At 38.7% G+C, this 19,392-nt stretch overlaps 3 protein-coding genes across 5 annotated transcripts in view; 2 read left to right on the top strand and 1 right to left on the bottom strand.

The window, feature by feature from the left end:
- The window catches only part of ap1m2 (adaptor related protein complex 1 subunit mu 2), an 8,085-nt gene extending 6,359 nt beyond the window's left edge, over positions 1–1,726 (top strand). The window contains exons 8-12 of the mRNA XM_083923640.1: positions 178–249; positions 456–614; positions 783–908; positions 1,165–1,240; positions 1,381–1,726. Of these exons, the coding sequence (XP_083779766.1) occupies positions 178–249; positions 456–614; positions 783–908; positions 1,165–1,240; positions 1,381–1,406 (459 nt within the window). The 3' untranslated portion in view covers positions 1,407–1,726. The remainder of the gene's footprint in view (positions 1–177; positions 250–455; positions 615–782; positions 909–1,164; positions 1,241–1,380) is intronic.
- Positions 1,727–2,138: 412 nt separating this feature from the next.
- Positions 2,139–4,596, top strand: cdkn2d (cyclin-dependent kinase inhibitor 2D (p19, inhibits CDK4)). Its single transcript, XM_083934728.1, has 3 exons — positions 2,139–2,175; positions 2,522–2,680; positions 4,030–4,596. The coding sequence occupies exons 2-3, from the start codon at positions 2,540–2,542 to the stop codon at positions 4,381–4,383; spliced, it is 495 nt and encodes a 164-aa protein (XP_083790854.1). The 5' UTR covers positions 2,139–2,175; positions 2,522–2,539; the 3' UTR covers positions 4,384–4,596.
- A 7,654-nt stretch (positions 4,597–12,250) lies between these two features.
- LOC310958578 (volume-regulated anion channel subunit LRRC8C) lies at positions 12,251–18,257 on the bottom strand. 3 transcript variants are annotated; one of them, XM_083929560.1, is made up of 4 exons: positions 18,160–18,257; positions 17,958–18,085; positions 15,795–15,953; positions 12,251–14,861 (listed from the first exon to the last, which is right to left on the bottom strand). In XM_083929560.1, the coding sequence occupies exons 3-4, from the start codon at positions 15,933–15,935 to the stop codon at positions 12,579–12,581; spliced, it is 2,424 nt and encodes an 807-aa protein (XP_083785686.1). In that variant the 5' UTR covers positions 15,936–15,953; positions 17,958–18,085; positions 18,160–18,257; the 3' UTR covers positions 12,251–12,578. The 3 variants fall into 3 exon arrangements, with proteins under 3 accessions (XP_083785686.1, XP_083785685.1, XP_083785687.1); XM_083929559.1 differs by lacking the exons at positions 17,958–18,085; positions 18,160–18,257 and adding an exon at positions 16,684–17,929; XM_083929561.1 differs by lacking the exons at positions 17,958–18,085; positions 18,160–18,257 and having other exon boundaries at positions 15,865–15,944.
- Positions 18,258–19,392: the final 1,135 nt, after the last annotated feature.

Genomic DNA, 19,392 nt, shown 5'->3' with positions numbered 1-19,392 from the left:
AATAGACAAATGAAAAGTACTTAGTATTTTCTTCATTTTGTCAAGAACTTTGTGCCAAATTAACATAACGAGCAAAGAATCAGAACGTAAATTGTCGTACAAGTGACATAAATGTTGGCAAAACATTTTACAAAAAAACATTTGATGCTGTTTTCATTGTAACCCCATCTCTTACAGGTAAAGCCTCTCATATGGATTGAATCCGTCATAGAGAAATTCTCTCACAGTAGAGTGGAAATCATGGTTAAGGTACTGACCATCTGTATTTTTAGCTACACTGGCAAGATTACTTCTGTATAAATATTTTGTATCACTGGAGATGTATGCTTGAGAAACTGTCAAGGCAATTGTTTCAGCATGAAAAGCATCAGAATTCTCAGTTTTTTTGTTTACTGTCTACACAAAGAGAACTAGCTTTAGAGTGACAGTTTACAGTACAGTGTGTTGTGTTTTAGGCAAAGGGACAATTCAAAAAACAATCTGTGGCGAATAATGTGGAGGTGAGGGTCCCTGTTCCCAGTGATGCTGACTCACCCAAGTTCAAAACCAGCACAGGAAACGCCAAATATGTGCCTGAGAAGAACATGGTGGTGTGGACCATCAAGTCCTTCCCTGTAAGAATTTCACACGTATTTTTAAAATGTTTATTACCTTGGAGTTGACATTCTGATCAAAGACATAAATATGTTTTGTATTTAACTCTCTGTGTCTTTCTGCTCATCTACCCATCCCTCTGTTTGACTAACTAATCCATTTGTCTGTGCGTCCAACCATCCATGCAGGGAGGCAAAGAGTTTCTAATGAGAGCTCATTTTGGTCTGCCCAGCGTGGAGACAGACGAGCTTGAGGGCAAACCTCCCATAACCGTCAAATTTGAAATCCCATACTTCACAGTCTCAGGAATACAGGTGTGTGATTGTTTACGCTGAGATTATAGCCTGTGGAATTATGAGTCAATTTCATCTGAGAGCAGAACACATATTCTGGATCTAAAGCCCGCCGTAGCATGGTGTATCTTGCTTATATCAATATAGCCAAGTGATGTCCTTTAAGAGCTGATATCGGCTGCTCAGCCCAGCAAACTAGATTTAATTTTAATTGCAGATTATGTTTCTTGCCTCAACACGTTTGCATCTCAGTGACCCACTCACTCTTTTTCACCAGGTGCGATATATGAAGATCATTGAGAAAAGTGGTTACCAGGCTTTACCGTGGGTCCGGTACATTACACAGAGTGGAGGTACATTCATATCCTTCCACTGGACTTATAATGTGATATACTATTTTTAGATTATTGATCAGATACACTTGGATAGAAATTGAATCACATTTTTTACTTTTTAAAAATGTTTTCCTTATATTTATTCTCTTTTTATTTAGACTACCAGCTGAGGACCAACGTGTGAAGCCTGAGGGATAACAGTTTATTTCTCATTTCCAAGACCTCCAGATGAACATTGATCACTTTTGACTGAAAGAATGTCTTATAAATTTCACTAACTCTATTTAATGTCAGCAATCTTTGTTTTATGAAATCTGTGTGCAACTTGTTTCTATTGTGGGATCACTGCAAAGTTTTTAAATGCCTAATGAAATTTGTCATTAGTAATCTACCCTTTGTATATTTATGGTGCCCCTTTGTTTTTCTTTGGAGCTTGCAACACCATGTAAGGGCAGCTTTTGCCCTCATATTGTAGTTATGCAATGTGCAATCATTGTCACTAAATTCCGCCTAAAATTAAAAATGTACACCCGCCTTTTTTTCCACACTTGCCTCTGGAGAAACACAACCAAAGGTCAGAAATGTGAATGAAGAGCCTTTGAAGACATCAACGTATACGAATCGCCCGCTTTCTTCGCTGCGTGTTCTGATTGGCCGACTGTCGCTGTTACCACAGTGATAGTGTAGTAACAGAGTTGTAGCCCCGCCTATTTCACCATATATGGAAGAGCAACGCCCTCTGGGCGCGCTGTGATTGGTCCGCCTGTGTCCTCGCTCAATGTTTGTAAATTGTAGTCTGGAGACACCGCTGTGTTGATCTCAGCGCGCAAATGTATTTTCTAATGTTGATCAACTTTCCTTGTTTAAGCTTTATTTAAAAAAGTATTGATCTTTTTGAAACTGCCGGGGAGAAAACCATTGCGACGCTGTGGCTCTTAAGGAACCGAACAAAGGTAACGTTATGCTTTAAAAACGCTTTTAGTTGCTTTCTTTTTAGCGGTTAGCATAGATGCTAACTGTTTTGTTAGATTCAGTTGACTTGTTCCCCTAAAACAAACGCTTTCACCGAGCTTTGTTGTTCAAACGGATTTGTAAAAACCTGATGTAACATGACGCTAGCCCAGTCAGATAACATGGCGTCTATACGGGGAACTGAAGCTTAACGTTAGCCGGATGCTAGCGAAGTTATCTTCCTGAATGTTGTCTTCGCCGCTTTGCTGTCTGTTATTTGATGCTGTTGCCATCGTGAGGAGCCCGTGGGTGAGTCTAACTGTTGTTTTGCACCGTCCTACTGACCAGGCAGAAAGAGTGAAGACGATGGTCCTTTGTCAGATGGATGCCGGTAAAGCTTTGACTGCGGCGGCAGCCAGAGGGAACACGAGCGAGGTGCAGAGGATCCTGGAGGACTCCAGAGTGCACCCGGATACTCTCAATGAGTTTGGCAGGACTGCCCTACAGGTGAGGACCACAACCCCAGAGATGCCCATGCATGTTTCATATAAGCGGAGGTATAACTTGCACACGTTACAGGGTCTTACGGGTGCTGGAAATGCTTGAAAAAACACTTGAATTTAAGCGTGGTGTTTACAAGGTTTGAATAAAGTGCTTGAAATGTTATGTTATATGGGATGGCATATTTGATATAATACAGAGAAAAGAAGATCTACATATTTGAGAGACTGAAAACAACATTTCTTACATTTTAACATGAAAAATAAAAAGTTTTCCTTTCATTTGGCGTCCTTCTATAGAAAGCTATCTCAAAACATCATGTTGGCTGTTTATAGGACAACAACATCTTCGGTTAGAGACTTTTCTCTGTTTCTTTATATATACATAGCAGTACATATGGCTGCCTTGCCGTTTTTTCTAACAATTGCCTCTTATACATATGTTATAGCCCTGTGTATTAAGACATTCTGTTTTTATGTTAGAATACATATTATGTAAGAAGTACTACTAAAATCCCAGTACCTAAGACTGCCTGGAACCATGTAAACTCCTGTAAAATGTGGAATATTTTATTATTTTCCTTGAAATGAATAACATATGATGATGTACACTTAGTTGCCATTTTATTAAGTACACTTAAGTACACAAATGACAGTCTAACGCAACAGGTTTGTTATGAATTCTACCTTCATGAAGGTTATCATGTTCAGTTTTTTGTTTAAACTGTTTAAGAGAGGTGTTGACCTTTGTTTTATTAGAGGCAGTACTTTGTGGCGCTGTCTTGTTGTACTGAGAGGCGCTTCTGATATTTTGTCCACCGTATTTATTTAATGAGTAGACTAAAGAGTAAGGTGGCAATCTACAATGGTTTTTCTCTATCATTTTAGTGTGTAAGACTGGGCATAGAGACATAGAGCCTAGGGTCTGTTTGATGTTACTGCCTGTTAAAGGAAGGTTTTTTTTTTTTTAGCTTAATGTATAAATTGTCATGCAGACATCAAGGTAACATCTTCAAATTGCTTGTCTTGTCCAACCAACGGTCCAAAACCCAACTGATATAACAGTGATGATGATAATGACATTAAAGTTTTTCATAATTCTGATAAACACACTGTTACTGTATTTCATTTATTTAAATTATTATTATTTAATATTATATATTATTATTTAATTCTTCACCAGGTTCTATGTTACAGAATTTCTTGGAGGTGACTTTCAGGGCTAAAAATGAAAATGCAACAGGGATTACCGATCTCTGATATGAAGCTATTTATGAGAATACACAACTCACAACTTGCCATTTAGCCACTGTTGAATTTACTGAGTACTCTCCTCTCCTCTGATCTCTCCTACAGGTGATGATGATGGGGAACTCCAAGATTGCCAGTTTGCTATTGGAAAAGGGAGCTGACCCCAACATCCAGGACAAACATGGGATAGCGCCTGTCCACGATGTAGCTCGAACGGGATTCGCAGACACTCTGCAGGTTCTGGTGGAGAATGGTGCCTCAGTAAACATCCCGGACCAGAGCGGCGCTCTGCCTATCCACATTGCCATCCGGGAAGGCCACCGGGATGTTGTGGAGTTCTTGGCACCACGGTCCGACCTGAAGCACGCCAACATCAGAGGTCAGACAGCGATAGACGTGGCCCGGGCTTCGCACGTGCCTGATATGATTGACTTGCTTTTCGCTCACATTCACAGTTAGTCAGAAGTCAGGGTATTGAGTGCCTTCTGGGTAACCCTAACCTTTTCTTTGCTTCAAACCTGGTGACTTGAATTCATTGCTGTGTAAAGGATTATTTTTTTGTTAATAGTCGCTCAGCATTAATATGTGACACAGGACATATTGTCCTGGCAGCTTATTTTCAGTGGTTGGGTGGCTATATACAGTAGACACCCCTTTTGCACAGTGCAGTTTAGGCACCTTATATATCTGTTTTCCCTATGAATTGGGAGTGCACATTTGTAGATAGTTCCCCCAGTGTTTTGTAATTATTGCATTAATTCCCTTGTTTAACAGTTGATACCTTGTCTGTGTTTTTAAACAATTTTACAAACCTCAGCATGGTGCACCCTGATTGCTTTTCATAGTTGTGTTTCTCTTAATTAGAAGTACTTAGACTTTGAATTTACTCTTATTTATTGTTGGAATAGGACTGAATATTCCTGTGACTTTGTAAATAGCAACATTTATTGTGATTTGTTGAAATGTTATTTATACAAATACTTTTAAAACAAAAGTGAGATTATTCACTTTATTATTTGAAGAAGAAAATACAAAATAAAGTGTTGAACTTGAAGTCTTGAAGTTATTTATTTTAACCCTGTACTGAGTTAGCTCCCATGAAGTCGGCAAGACAATCCGGTAAACTAGTGAAGGGGTCACAAGGTAAATCTTTTGTCTCAAGATGATTATAATTAACAAGATAAAGACGACAAACAACATTCTGCAACATAAATGTGTTTGTTTCTGACTCCTCTTTAATTAGCACCTTTTCTGTGAATTACTGGAAAGTTTGACCTCCTCTGGTCTACAATAATCACACACAGGTGAAACTGCTCACAACTCAGTGACACATGCAACACGGGTCCCGAGAAGAATACGCTTAATTTTGAGGGGTCAAAAATCCAGATATTTTTTTTCACCAAGTACAAACATGAAACATTTTTGCATGGAGGCTCCAGGGGAGATAAACAGTAAGTAGTAAATTTAAGAGACATAAAAAATAAAATATAGCAACAAATTTAAGCGGTTATGAAAAAAGAAAAATCTAAACTAGTTAAATATAAGATGCAATACATGTGTGTATATATATATATACATAAATATATATATATAAATACTGAATATACATTAAGGTCAGTCATTAAGCAAAACAGATTGGCAACGACTGACATGTTTTTTTGCATTTTTAAGTCTTTACAAACGTTACGGTTCTATAATATGTAGATTTCTAGCAATGAGAAACAGACAAACATTATGGAAGCATAAACTAAATTATCTGATAATTTGATCTTCGTTACACCACATTAACATGTTTTCCTTCCATTCTTAACATTAATAACATTCCTAATCTCATGCAAAAAAATGTTTCTTTGCTAACTACATGCATCCTCAAGTGTTCACCAGCACTTCCCCAAGGTGACTCATCAAGGGCATTTATAATAACTGCACACTGGAATGCACTGTGCAGTGAAAACCCTCTCAAAGGTCATACAGATAGCTGGATTGGAACTCTAAATGAATGAGGCTCCTGTTGTGTTGAGCTTGTAGGTAACGGTGGCACAGTTTGCTGATGTTTGTGAGGGCTGCTGGAGTACAATGGGTATTTTGTTTGCTTGTGTGCCATCGCCGGCCAACTTCACCAGCCAAGAGAGGAGATACAGTTCAACTACTGTGCTGCCGGACCGCTCTGTGGAGCCTCATGATGTCACAGAGACCATGTATGTTACTGTGGTGTTTACATGTGAATTTCTCACGATTTCATCACAGGAAAAACGTTTCAATGTATTTAAACCGACCGATCGTCTCAATTGATTTGACAATGTCCTCAAGTACAATTCTGAAGTGCTTGTATTTTGTGCAACTGAGAATTTAAATTTCAGAAGGAAATACTGTAACTCATCTACATTTCTTTGCCAGCTATTACTAGTTCACTGCTGAAGAGTTTACACACAAGCGATATTAGCTTATAAGATATCATTTGTGTTTATATATTAAAGTACCCTGAAAAATATGTAGTTCAAATCCATTTCAACCAGATACAACACTTCAAATGCTACTTATACATTAATAAAACATTTGAAATAAACACTCACAGGACCAATTCTGCTTCTTTATGAGTACCTTGATTCTTCATGTACATTTTGCTATGAATGCTTCTGTGCTTTTACTGAAGTGCAATTTTGATTGCAGGACTTTTTTACAGTGGACTCAAGACCAACTTAATTGAGTCCAAGTCAAGACCAAGACGAGAGCTAATCGAGTCCTGTTCAAGTCATAATACGCAATTCCAATGCTGATATTGTGATTAAGGAGGTAGGATATAAACAAGATTGATCTATCTTCTAACATTAAACTAATCAATGCGTACAATTGTGTAGGGCTGTCCCCACTTAAAGAAATCCTTAGTCAACTAACACTAGATTTTTTTCACGATTTTGTAGACTAATCAGTTAGTTGCTTTTACTTAACCGACAGATCTTACCACTTTAAATCTTGTGTTTATCAGAGATGTGCTCATAAAGTTCTTGAAAAATCAGCATGAACAAGCAGAAAAAAAGCAAATAAATAGACCAAACCAACCATAAAGTCGACTAATCAACCAAGAGGGCAGTACTGTAATTTAGGCAATGTTTTGTCCAACTAATCCCGAATCAGCAGCCAGTTCCCAATATCCAAGTCCAGAATAATTAAACGAGACCAAGACACGTGTAAAACCAAATGGACTTGAGACCGGTCTCACCCTGCAGTGTTGTATTGCTACCTTTATTTAAGTTAAAGCTTCAAATACTGTTTCCATTAACACAGTCTCCTCTTTCAAGTTGTTTGAACCTTCCTGTTTCAGATTTACATAGTCACACACATGAGCACCTGCTGGGAGCTGCACAGTCTAACCACAGTATTTGACTTTTGGGCATTGAACAGCTCTACCAGAGCAGTCTCCCTCGAGGGAACTTCAGCAGTAGTTGTTGTCGAGGGGTCATTTACTTCCCCCGCCCATATTCTCCCAGCTTTAGTCTCCCTTCTCCATCTTTTGTGTGATATCTGGATAGATTTCTTAATAGTGTCCTTTCACTCATCCACTGGTTCCCCTCAAGGGTGTCTACCCTCATGTGTATTCTTTACACAAACAGCTTTAAACGGATATACCAGCTCAGACTCATTATAAAGTTTGCAGATGATTCCTGCAAGGAGAGGAGCTTGCCAGTATTTAACCACTTTGTGTCATTGTGTGAGAACATGAACGTGTCTAAAACTAAGGACATGATCATTGACTATAGAAAATCTGCACCCAACCCCAAAACAGGCAGATATTTAGGGTAATAACAGACTTGAGATTTTTTAAAGCCCCTGAACACCCACACAGGTGTTTTCAGTTATTTTGGCTGATTCGACCTCTGCTTGGGATGAAGGTGTGCAAGGCTTTGATGAGAATTCGATGGGAATTTATGAGGTCATAAATGTCCCTCCACCAATAAGAATGACAAAGGTGTACTTTGTCCTGCCTTAACAGGTGAAACAAAGCTAAAAGAGAGACTCTGGAAGACTTGGAAGATGTCAATCAATCACAGTATACACCCACACACAGTGCTGAGAAGAGGACTTATCAACAGATTAACTGAAAACCCATGCGGGGGTGTTCAGGGGCTTTAAACTTGTATGTTTCTTAAAAAAGTCACATGACCATTGTGTAGTTTGTTCATAGCTTTTTACTTTTTACTTACAAAAATATGTCTTACCTGTGATTCTCTGTAAGAGCAGACTTGGCCGGCAAATGAATTGGGGTGAGTCAGCTGCAGGTCCTAAAGAAGGCCCAGGTCATATTGGACTGCACTGATCACCCCCAGCTGAGGGAGTTTAATGTGTTGTTGCATTTACACACACATATACATATATATATATATATATATATATATATATATATATATATATATATATATATATATATATACAAACACACACACATAGACACACACACAAATAAAACAGTTGTAAGTATGATAGTCTCAGAAAGACCTACCCCGGGCCACTAGGTAGAGCTCCCTGACTTCACTGAGCACAAATGTGGGTGTGTTGCTGGATGTGCAAATACTCCTCGTATAAACAACACTGTTGTGGTTCGTTTGTTCTGCAGGTTGGGAGGGGTTACAGTAAAAGTGACGAGTTTGCAAGTATCAAGAAGTAGTAGGAGTAGACAAGTAAAACCAGTATCAGCCTACTCCCTCACTCACGTATATGCATACAAATGTGTGGGAAAACCTAATGATGACAACACTGAGGGACAATAGGGTATGAATCAAGTTCCGATGAGAGTATATGATAAAGGAATTAACCGTTTAACACACTCTTCTTTTTTAGTCTTAGACCCCTCTAAGGATACGCCTTAAAGATATAGTTATGATTTTTTTAAAGTGGGGTGTGAAGGACTTATCCATAGTCAGTGTATTACCTACAGTAGATGGAGAAGAATGCAAGAGAACAGAAGCTAATGTTCTGCTGTCAATGGGGGCAGCAGCTAATTGTATTTTAGCCACCTAAAAAGGCCCACAGAGTTATTTAATTTTGAAATTAGTTAAGATAAACAGCCAAGGAGCTGTAGCTGCTGTATCGGAACACAGGACACAGGAGTTACCAGTCTACCTCTGCCTTGATTAGTTAGTTAGTCTGTTAGTTTTGTTAGTTCCTAACACTGGAAACATCATTGTCACATATTAACACAAACAAACTAACCGATCGCGGCAGCTTCAATGCCTGAGCTCCTGTCTGCTTCTCCAAACCGGAGCTGTGCTGACGCCCATCTACTGTAGGCACTGACAGTGGATATTTGTAATGGACAAGTACCTCATACAACCCCATTAAAAAAAAAGTAGACTATCCCTTCCCAACACAAAAAGAATTTGTATTTATTTTGATATTCTGTAAATTGTTTACGTAATTTTTCAAGCAAAACTTCTAAACCTTTTTTTCATCTTACATTATGGTAAAATTATTTAAATTTCAAATGATGTCAAACAAAACAAGACATTTGAAGACATAACCTTGAGAATTTTGTAAAAAAAAAATTATTTCTAGACCAAACAGTGAATTGAGAGGATAATATACAAATTAAAGGATAATGAAAATGATTAGTTGGTTGTTACTGTCTTTCTGTCATGATAAGTAACGTCAATATCGCGAGGTAAAGGAGTTAAAGTATGGGTTAACTTATTTGGAAGTCATTCCTATACTCACCTGCACATATGTACAATGAAAGAGTTAATGGCCTTATACAACTTCACTAAGAGAAATGGAAGAACTACTGCTCAGTCCTTGTTCTGGGTAAAAATGCATTTTGAAGATAATATCTGGTTTCCACAGTCTGAGTTAGACAAATCCATCAGTCTTTTTAGTCTGAAATGACCTATTTTTTCTCCCCCCTCAAGCATTTTCTTTGCTAAAGCCTCTCTTCAATGCCCGTACGGACAGCAGGAAGAATTACGTGACCAATAACATTTTTAATGTCATCATTGGTATGCTCAATATTAAGATCAAATTCTTTAAGCTGCATAGAGTTCTCCTTTATGGGTGTGTTTAAAACAACAACCATATCAACCAAGATGGTAAAATAAGATAAAACATTTGATGAGTTTTGAACTTTGACATCACTTTACTGTCATACTGATAGCATGTGGTGAACTCAGATGGTGAGTCACTGTAACTGTCTACTCTTTAATTCCCATTCAGGAGCACTATCAAGCAGCAGTGGAGTGGAGTGTTTCTCTGCATGGTTTGATAACCTGACAATAAAGTCAAAGTATACAGACAGCCATAGGCAATTTATGCTGGGCACATGTCCCCACCACTTTTTGAAAAGGCCAACTTTTCCCCACTCCCGACCAATTATAAGTATAATTCGTTTGAAATGTTCCAGAAAAAAAATGTGTGACAATGATGACAATTGACAATTAATTGAGGTGATGTGAGTTGCGTAACTCACGACAGAAGAGACGTTAAAGTTAGCTTAAACATGCTAAATAATAGTTGTTTTTTTTTACGTGAAAAACGGTCCCCGCCACTTTCAAAACATGTCAACATGCTAGACTTCAGGATATTTTTCAACAAAACATAATCAGACAGGCCCAAAAATCACATTCTCCACCCTGAGTATCAGCACCTCCCTTCAGCCAGACGTGGTCAGATTTAGGCAACAAAACCACTTGTTTAGGGTTAGGAAAAGATTGTGGGTGGGGTCAAAATAAGTGTGTTTGTAGCGTAGTGACGCACGGTTGCCTGGGTAAAAAGGCTAGTGTATATTGACCCCCTCCACCCCAACCTGTTAATTTATGCTACTTCAAGGAAAATTCCTGGGACAATAAAGTCTGTCTTATCTGATCTGATCTCAGCTCTATCCTGATATTTTACACTTCAGAACAGAAACTCTCATGGCAGGAAGAAGCTTCCCAATCTGATTTTCATACTCAAATGTAACTGCATTAGTGAGCACGCCTAAAGGCACACTCCTCAAGTTTGACTCTGGCAGCATTTCAGTCTCATATCACCCCTGACAACTTGGAGACAAAACATGCTGTTAGTTACTTCCTTAGTCACAATGATGCAGTCTCTTCTATTTTGGTTAACACTAGTGACACACTTGGCTGCCACCTTCAGAGGGGTAAATAATTGAAAGACACTATGACATTAAATTTTTTGGACAACTTTCAATGCTATACTCTGCCTGTAAGATCCGCCTGAATGATTAGATATCAAGGGGGAAAAGAAATCTTAATTCTTTCAGACGACCTTGGGAGGTGAGTGGCAGTAAGGTCAGCATACGCCCCAGTATAACTAAGGTATGTCTGTAAACCGCCTGACAGGATCCTATTTTGTAGCCATGCAAGCCAGGACATGACTGCAAGTGGAAGCCTTGGCTGAGGCATACAAGTACACAAGAGGAACATCGAGGGAAAGAAAGAAAGAATGCAGGAAGAAATAAAGTGTGCACTTGTTTGTTTGAGAGTGACTGAACAGTAAAATTAATCCAATGGAAAGCATTTCAACATCCTTAACCCAAACACGAGCAATGACCTACAGTTTAGCAACGTTTAAGCCATTTTATTTGCTGTTTGGGTGTGCTTAAATGCACTGTAAATGTATGTAACATCATATTATTTGGTAAGTTTAAATCTCACCACATTACAACTGCTTAACAGGAAACCATTCCTAATATTTTATTGTAAAAGTTAATCTGGCTCAAGAGGAAGCAAAAGTGCAACAGAGAAGAATGTATTTATGTATCACCCATCACCACAGAGACTTAACATATTACTTATCCAAAGGTCGTTTTAAAAGCTTTATCATCTTTATCTTTGTTAATTGTTGTATCATCTTATTCACACTGAATATCATGCTGGCTTGACTTCTAACTCATAATCCCATGTATGATTTCAGTCTTTTCTCTATTTGACTGAATGTGTAAAGAGATACATGAATACCCTTTCTTCCGCCGCTGAAAGGCTTTTTCTCCCTCCACCTGTTTAGCGTCTGAAAGAGAGCAACATGAGCCACATCACTGTGGAAAACACTTATAAACCTGTCCAACAGGATACAGTGCATGCAATTAGAAATTTGACTTGTGCTCTGAAAACCCCATTGAATATTCAGTAAACAATTTTAAGGTCAAGCCTTGCTGACTGTTTTATTCTTGCAGCGTGTTGTGCCCTTGTTCTATCAACAGTAGTCTATCAGTTATCTGACCTTTATATTTAAAAGATTTCGTGTTAAACTTAATATTACTGTGTGATCCACACCAGTAAAACCAGCTACATAATAATCCATTGAAAATAGGTATGGTATTTACAGGACACCTATAAACTTTATAAAATATTTATTTAGAAAAAGGTATTTTTAAGAAAAAAGCATAAAAATAGCATTTTTAAAAACATACGCAAGTTGATTTTTCAATCATTGACAAGTTTTGAACATTTCATGATGACTGATTAACAGGCGCGAAGGTTTTATAAATACGTTTTCTAGTGTTTGGTTGTCCTTTTGTGGTCAGTTCTGGTTTTGGTCTCTCTTTTCATGCTGTTTCATATGAAAAATTCCACCTACTGGCATGAAAAACTGTTAATACACTGTTGGACTGCCATGCTACACTGAGAAAAGATGACTCAATGACAGCCCTTAGCTCCACAAGCTCAGGCATTAGTCAACCTGCTCCGTACGTCTGATGGCAGCAGATCCAGCATGTTCTCATCTGCTATCAGTCCGGTGAGCAGGGGGCAGTCACCTAGCTCCACAGGTAGAGACACCAGACGGTTCCCGTTAATCTCCAGCCGGACCAGCTGGGCTAGGCTGGCCACTCTGGAGCTAAGACTCGACAGGCAGTTGTTTCCAAGAGCCAAGGTCTTTAACCTTTTACAGGAGAACAGCTCCTCTGGCAGCGTCTCTAAGGAGTTGAAAGCAGCGGAGAAGAACTGGAGTCCCTGCAGGATGCCCACCTCAGGAGGAAGAGAGGTCAGCTGGTTGTGGGAGACATCGAGGTGCCTGAGTTTGGTGCAATAAAACAACCGAGAGGGAAGCTTTCGAAGCTTGTTCCAGCTCATGTCCAGCATCTCCAGGGTCTTCAGCTTGCTGATATGATCGGGGATGTAAGTGATTTTGTTATGCCACAGCTTAAGTGTCACTAAACGGTGGCAGTGCTGTAAGCTCAGGATCTCCTCCACAGTGGTGAGTTTGTTTTCCTTCAGGTCCAACTCCTGCAGGTTGTTCAGGCTGAAGACAGCACTTGGGATGCGCTCCAACACACAGCCCACCAACTCCAGCGAGACTATGTTGGTTAACTTCTTCAGGCTGCTAAAAGCTTGGAGCTTGACACCTTCGTTATGAATGCACAACCGCTGCAGCTGCAACGCAACATCCACTACACTGGGTGGGATCTTAGTAAGGTTGGAGCGGAGAGCGAGGACTCTGAGAGCTCTAAGCTCTCGAAGGGAGTCCAGAGTGGCACTTCTGGACACCTCATTGGTTAAAGGACCATTCAGATATAACTCCTCCAAGCTTTGCAAGGTGTACATCCACACAGGCAACTCTTCCAAACTTTCAAACTCTAGACACAGGATTTTTAAATGTGTTCTGAGGTGGTTCAGGGCAGGCAGCTGGAGCTTTGCAGGGCAGAAGATCAACGATAACTCTCGAAGAGATTCCAGCTTTGCCACGCCAGCTGGAATGGTGACATTTTTAACTTGCTCCAGTTTGAGCGATTCCACTTCGGCGATCTCAAAGACTGTGTCGGGGAGCCCCGGCAACATAAACAGGTGGAGCTCCAACCGGTTCCTGGCATTCTTGGCGAGGCGGGCACGCAGCTTTTTGGCAGTCCACTCGTGGTTGAGGTTGAGCTGATGGAGACGGCTCTCGCTGACCTCAGAGAGAAAGACGGCAAATCTTTTAGAGTACAGAGGATCATATTGGTCCACAAGGTGCAGGAGGAACGCAAAGTCATTCTTCACATCCGGTATGTCGTTAATGCCCGTCTCCAGTCGGACCTGCTCGAAGGAGTACTCCTTTAGAGGTCTATGAAACTGCCAGTAGAGGGTGTAGATGCACAGAAGTCCATACACTCCCACAAAGCAGATATAGCAGTAGGCAAGCTTGGAGAAAAGATGGGCTTTGTTGTGGTTACAGCAGTATATATCAAAACCAGTTAGCTCAGGAGGAACATAACAGCGCACTACTATCTCAATGTTCGTTACCAACACTGCAGTGTAGATGATGATTATAACGAACTTGAAGACTTTCAGTGACGTTTGTAGCACGTACATGACGTACAAGATGTCTGCTTCCTCTACATGAGTTCTGAACTTCTTCACCTTTTCAAACAGAGCTTTGGCCTGCTCTCCTTCCTTCTTATCCAAGGCGGAAGGGGTTGACTGAGGCTCTGGGCTTTTCTTGTCTGGATTAGACTTGACGGAGGAGGAGCGAAGAAGTCCCACATTCTCCTCCTCATCCGCCCGTCGATCTGTGGAATCTTTTGACATGGTGTTTTTCCTCCAGTTGACCAGTTTCTCCTCTCCTCTTTCCTCAGAAACCTCACTCAAGGCTCTCGTGGTCCATGGCGAATCAAAGCACTTCCCAAGGATGGTAACAAAGAGCTCAATTTTAGAAGACGTCCCAGGGAACTTGAACCAGAAGCTGCTCGCCACCATGAAGATCATAGTATGGATCACAACGAGGTACGGGAAGTACTTTGCGAACCAGTGGACAAATCTCTCATAGCAATAGTGGTTGACAAACACATACTGGTGAATGTCCAGGTTGTTCTTGCGACCAGACACCTCCTGGATGATGGGCTTCGCAGGTCTGACCTGTATGTGCTGCGACGTCTCGTTCTCCCTGTAGGCCCGGATGTGGCTGCAGTCGATTACTTCAGGCGTCGGGCTGGTGAAGTGGCTGGGCAGGCAAGAAATTTTGTCTTGGGTGAGCTGTGGAAAGTATTGAATTGAATTTATTTGAAATAAAATTTATTTCAAACATGCAAAATACAGATACTGTATATGTGTGTGTCTGTGTGTGTGTGTAAAAACTAAACAAAAATAATCATATACGACAGTGAGTAACATAAATTAAGTACGTAGATTACAATGCAACAGTGTGGCTTATTGATATATCTTTCAAAAATGTTTTAGACAACAATGAAAATCTGTAGCATAGAGGAACATCCTGTTTCAGGATTCGGTTACTTCTTAATATCTATTTATTGTTGATTTTGATCTTTTTATGGGATTTGACTATGGGAAAAATAAAGAATATCACCAGACTTTCAATTGAAATTACCTTGATATAATATTTAATCAATAATAACCAGTCTTACTAACCAGAGGCAATTCATTAAGAATCTTTCTCTCACAAACAATAACTGTCTCTGTCTTTCTCGATAAAGTTGCACTAGGAATGGACGTTTGTTCTTTAATAAAACACTGTTGTCACTGTCTGCAGGGCTACAGGGTATTAAAGAAAAAAGGAAAAAAAACATGTATTTTTCTATGGTAAGTTCTTTTCACTTATTACCAATGAATTAATTTGCTTTCCTTATGCCTGGTTCTTCTATGTTTTAATATGACACAGAAATGATCTTTAAAAAAAGGTTGTGAGAGACAAATTAAGCCGCAAGTTAGTGATTTGAGTCTGCAGTAAGAGGAGAGAGAAGTTAGTTCAGTTACACTGTCTGTGTTGTTGACTGACTTGGAGGTCAGATAATGTAGGAATTAAACAGAGAGTGGGTGGTAACAAAACATTCCTCTGATATGCCACAACAGAAACAAATGATGCAAACGTTTTACCCCCCTCAGGCACGTTAGATTATGTTTCTAAATGTGGGTAGTCATCACAAAGTGACTGGTTTGAAGGTGCCTCACCTGCAAGGTGCACCCAAAGACTCCAATCATAAGCATTGCAACACACAGGTACTCTGAGAAAACATCCCACCACGGTTTCAGGACCCGATACTTTTGGTTCTGCTCTATGCCGAAGTTTCTGAACTCCCCCACTGGGATCATCCTGGCTGCTGCTCCTCACTGATGACAGAAAAGAGTGAATGAGAGGCTTTCAAGACGGTGCAGACCCTGTAGAACATCTTGTCAAAGGTTTGACTCAAAAAGACACATGAAGTAGCTACGCAGAATACTCGTGACTATCTGGTTTCATCATACAGGGGTGGCTATGGCTATGGCCCTGAATGAATGAATGAATGAAAGAGCAGACTGCTTTTGTGGACACTGGGGGTGGATTCAAAGTGGATAAACTAGTTTGACAACAATGACATCAGACAATAACTTCCAGGAAAGGATTGGGGTAGTTTCTGACACACTTTATAAAAGATAATTAGAAAGTTACAAGGTATAAAAACACAAGCTCAACTACTGAATAATACATCAATCATTGTAAGTGAGCCTATGTACAGTAGACTTTTACTTAGTTTCTGATGTGACATTAGACACAGATACAAACAAATACAAAACCCTGACAAACCTTTTTTGTGGGATTACTATAATCTAATCATCTAATAAGAGATAACTGTTTTTAATTAAAATAAGCGTTTCAACATCACATCATGACAGATACCGTAGGCGTCATAGTTGCGTAATCACACAAACATTGAGTGGTACATGTTCATAATTTACCGTCCCTCAACTTTTATGCCTTCAAAATAGTTTCAGTCTCTAAAGGATGCATACAGTTAAAAAACAAACAAACAAACACAAAAACACTGGTGTCTTGAGCTTTAACCAGGTGAATGTAACTTACCTGCGTCCGAGGAGGATCCACTGGTGTCCCGAGGGAATCTGGAGACTTTTCTCATCGTTAAACACGAGCGCACCGGTGTCAAGTTAGCAGGTAGCCTATAATACGACATCCGGGCAAGATTTTCAAAATAAACCCAACCTCTATACACTATCGAGCGCTAACTTTACAAACGATACACTAAATTAAAAAAAAATAACATAGGCTTTTACTTACATTAAACTATTAAAAAAATACTTAAAAAAATTAACGCATCTGCTATCTTTTTTTCTTAATATTTTACTCTGTTACACATTTTAATTTGTTACTTTGTTCTGTTGTAGAATACATGAATAAATAAATAAGCAAAAGGGAAATCAAATTTTCTTTTTTTCTGTTTTGTATGGATATAGGTCGAGACAGAAGGGTTTTTTGTTTTATTTTATCTACAACTTTCCAAAGTCAAATTCAAGCACGTTTCAAGCTGTTCAAGGTGCATTTTTATGCTTTTCCTGCATCTTAAGGCTGTGGTAAACTACATATTTGTATACAAAATAATACTCAGTATTCAGTTTACTTATTGCACTGGTTTATCACATTAAATTAGATGATGTTGTCCTATAAACCAACATGATGTTTTGAGACAGCTTTCTATAGTAGGATGAGAAATTAAAAATAACTCCACAGAAATATAATAACCAAATATTTGCATCATCTGTTAATCATCAAAAGACATTTTTCAAGCAAAAATGTTAGAAAATGCCCTTTTCAGTCAGCTTATTTTCTCTGTTATACTATATATGCCATCTCATATAAGATAACATTCCAAGCAGTTTCAAGCACTTTATTATCCAAAAATAAAGTGTTTTCAAGAATTTCCAGCAACCAAACAAACCCTTTGTAAAGCACATTAAGTTGCATTTTCTGAAAGGTGCTATAAGGTGTTTAAGTTAATTATTATTATTGCTGAGCATATTCATCCAAATGTGAGGTTCCCCCTCACAAAAGAAGACCTACACGTGGATCAGATATCACAGAGACATGTTAAAAATAGGATTACATGCATGGTCGGGAAGGTTTTAGTGATATTACAGCTCATCAGGTTATTTGATGAACTCGAAGATGTGTTACTGGTGAGACCTAGGATCTACAGGTTAGGGCGTCCTATCATTTTATTGTTGAGTCATGTTTGGTATGTATGTAAAACAATTAAAATGTAAAGCATCAGTCTGAAATATACTAAAGGACTTTCCCCCATATAGGCACAGTTACCAAAAACACAGCTCAAACTGTTTTACCTTAGGTGCTTTCTTTGTTGAGGGCTGCTGTGGTCTTTCTGTGTTTGCAGGATTAGGTCTTGATCCTCGTAAATCCACAAAATCAGGGACGTTTTCCTCTCGGATAATATAATAATGGTCTCGTCCACCTGCCAGGTTTAGCAAGGAAATGAGATGTGTTGGCAGCATTCATGGGTGGTCGGTCGATTAATGGCACACTTACCACAAGTTTAGACTCACTGGAAGAAAAACCAGGGAAGATTTTGAGAATTGGTGTCTAAAGTTAAACTTCATTTGGTAACAGACTTGTTCGTGTTGTTGTGATGATACTAATAATTCTGTATATGATGCAGTGAAAATGATTTGTTCAATATAAAAGAGCTGTAGCGCCCTCTGGTGGCCACTGCTGCTTTGAAAACTTGCAAAAACTTTAATGTACTGTATTTCTTGACACAAACCAATTAAAAGTAGATGTCTCACATTAAAACAACTATGCATGTGGTTAGGGTCTAATTAAAAATATATACATAAGTAGAACTCACTGACTCTAGATATTAGAACGGCAAGCTCAAGATTTTAAAAGAAAATGAAAGACATCTTTCAATTTGGAGTTATATTACAGGATACGTTACAGAAAAGTTTTAATCATCAATCAATCATTTTAAATTATGTTTTCACCGGTCTTCATTTTTATTTTAATTTATTGGCTTTTAATTAATTGATTCTCAACATTTTATTGTTATTTTTTATTTACTGTTGGATATGTTTCAGTTTTGCTATGTGAAGCATTTTGGGCTCCACATTGGTAAGAAAGGTGCTATGAAGTTGAGTCTGGAGATCAGAACTAACAAATAAGTACATGATGACAGCAGTACAATAAACATATTTTTTTACTTTACAATGTATTGTACAGGTTTTGTTTTGTTTTTTGCTGGAAAAAAAAAATGTACAAAGCAGACCTTAAATATTCTAATTTCCATTCAAACTAATGACGGACAGGAAGAAAAAGTCCCTTTTGAAGTGAAGCAAATTTTTTACAAACATCAAAAATTAGCATCAACAGGCATTTCTACTTTGTTACAACGCATGCTAGTTATTCAAAAACACAACACCAGAGTCCAATTCAATACAAAGCTGATGTCAGTTTAGAGGAACAAGAAAACCAAAACGATCCTGAACAAATAAATAAAAAAAGTGAGCTCTGAAATTCTGTACAAGACTTCATAGAATATCAATGTACAAAACATCACTTAAAAACATTTGTAGCTTAAATTGCTGTTACAAATACATTTCTTTGAGCAGGTCGTTGTCATTAGGGTACATTATTTAAACAATAATGCACAAACATGGTCACTTCTGTTTCTGAGGTCCGGTGGACGTGAAAACCAAAAAGTTAGCTGTAGGAAGAGGTTCTCTGATGTGAAAGTAATTAGAGTTTTAGTAAAAACACATTATG

This window comes from Echiichthys vipera (genome assembly GCF_963691815.1).
Source record: "Echiichthys vipera genome assembly, chromosome: 2".
Classification (NCBI taxonomy): Eukaryota; Metazoa; Chordata; class Actinopteri; order Perciformes; family Trachinidae; genus Echiichthys; species Echiichthys vipera.
Note: the sequence above shows the minus strand (reverse complement) of the source record. Positions and strands in the feature narration are given on the sequence as shown.

Bases quoted from the DNA above. Each gene is read 5' to 3' on its own strand.
- cdkn2d (XM_083934728.1), top strand. From the start codon at position 2,540: ATGGTCCTTTGTCAGATGGATGCCGGTAAAGCTTTGACTGCGGCGGCA. The intron at 2,681-4,029 runs GTGAGGACCACA...TCTCTCCTACAG, and splicing joins TTGGCAGGACTGCCCTACAG to GTGATGATGATGGGGAACTC.
- LOC310958578 (XM_083929560.1), bottom strand. From the start codon at position 15,935: ATGATCCCAGTGGGGGAGTTCAGAAACTTCGGCATAGAGCAGAACCAA. The intron at 14,862-15,794 runs GTGAGGCACCTT...TACTTTCCACAG, and splicing joins TCTTTGGGTGCACCTTGCAG to CTCACCCAAGACAAAATTTC.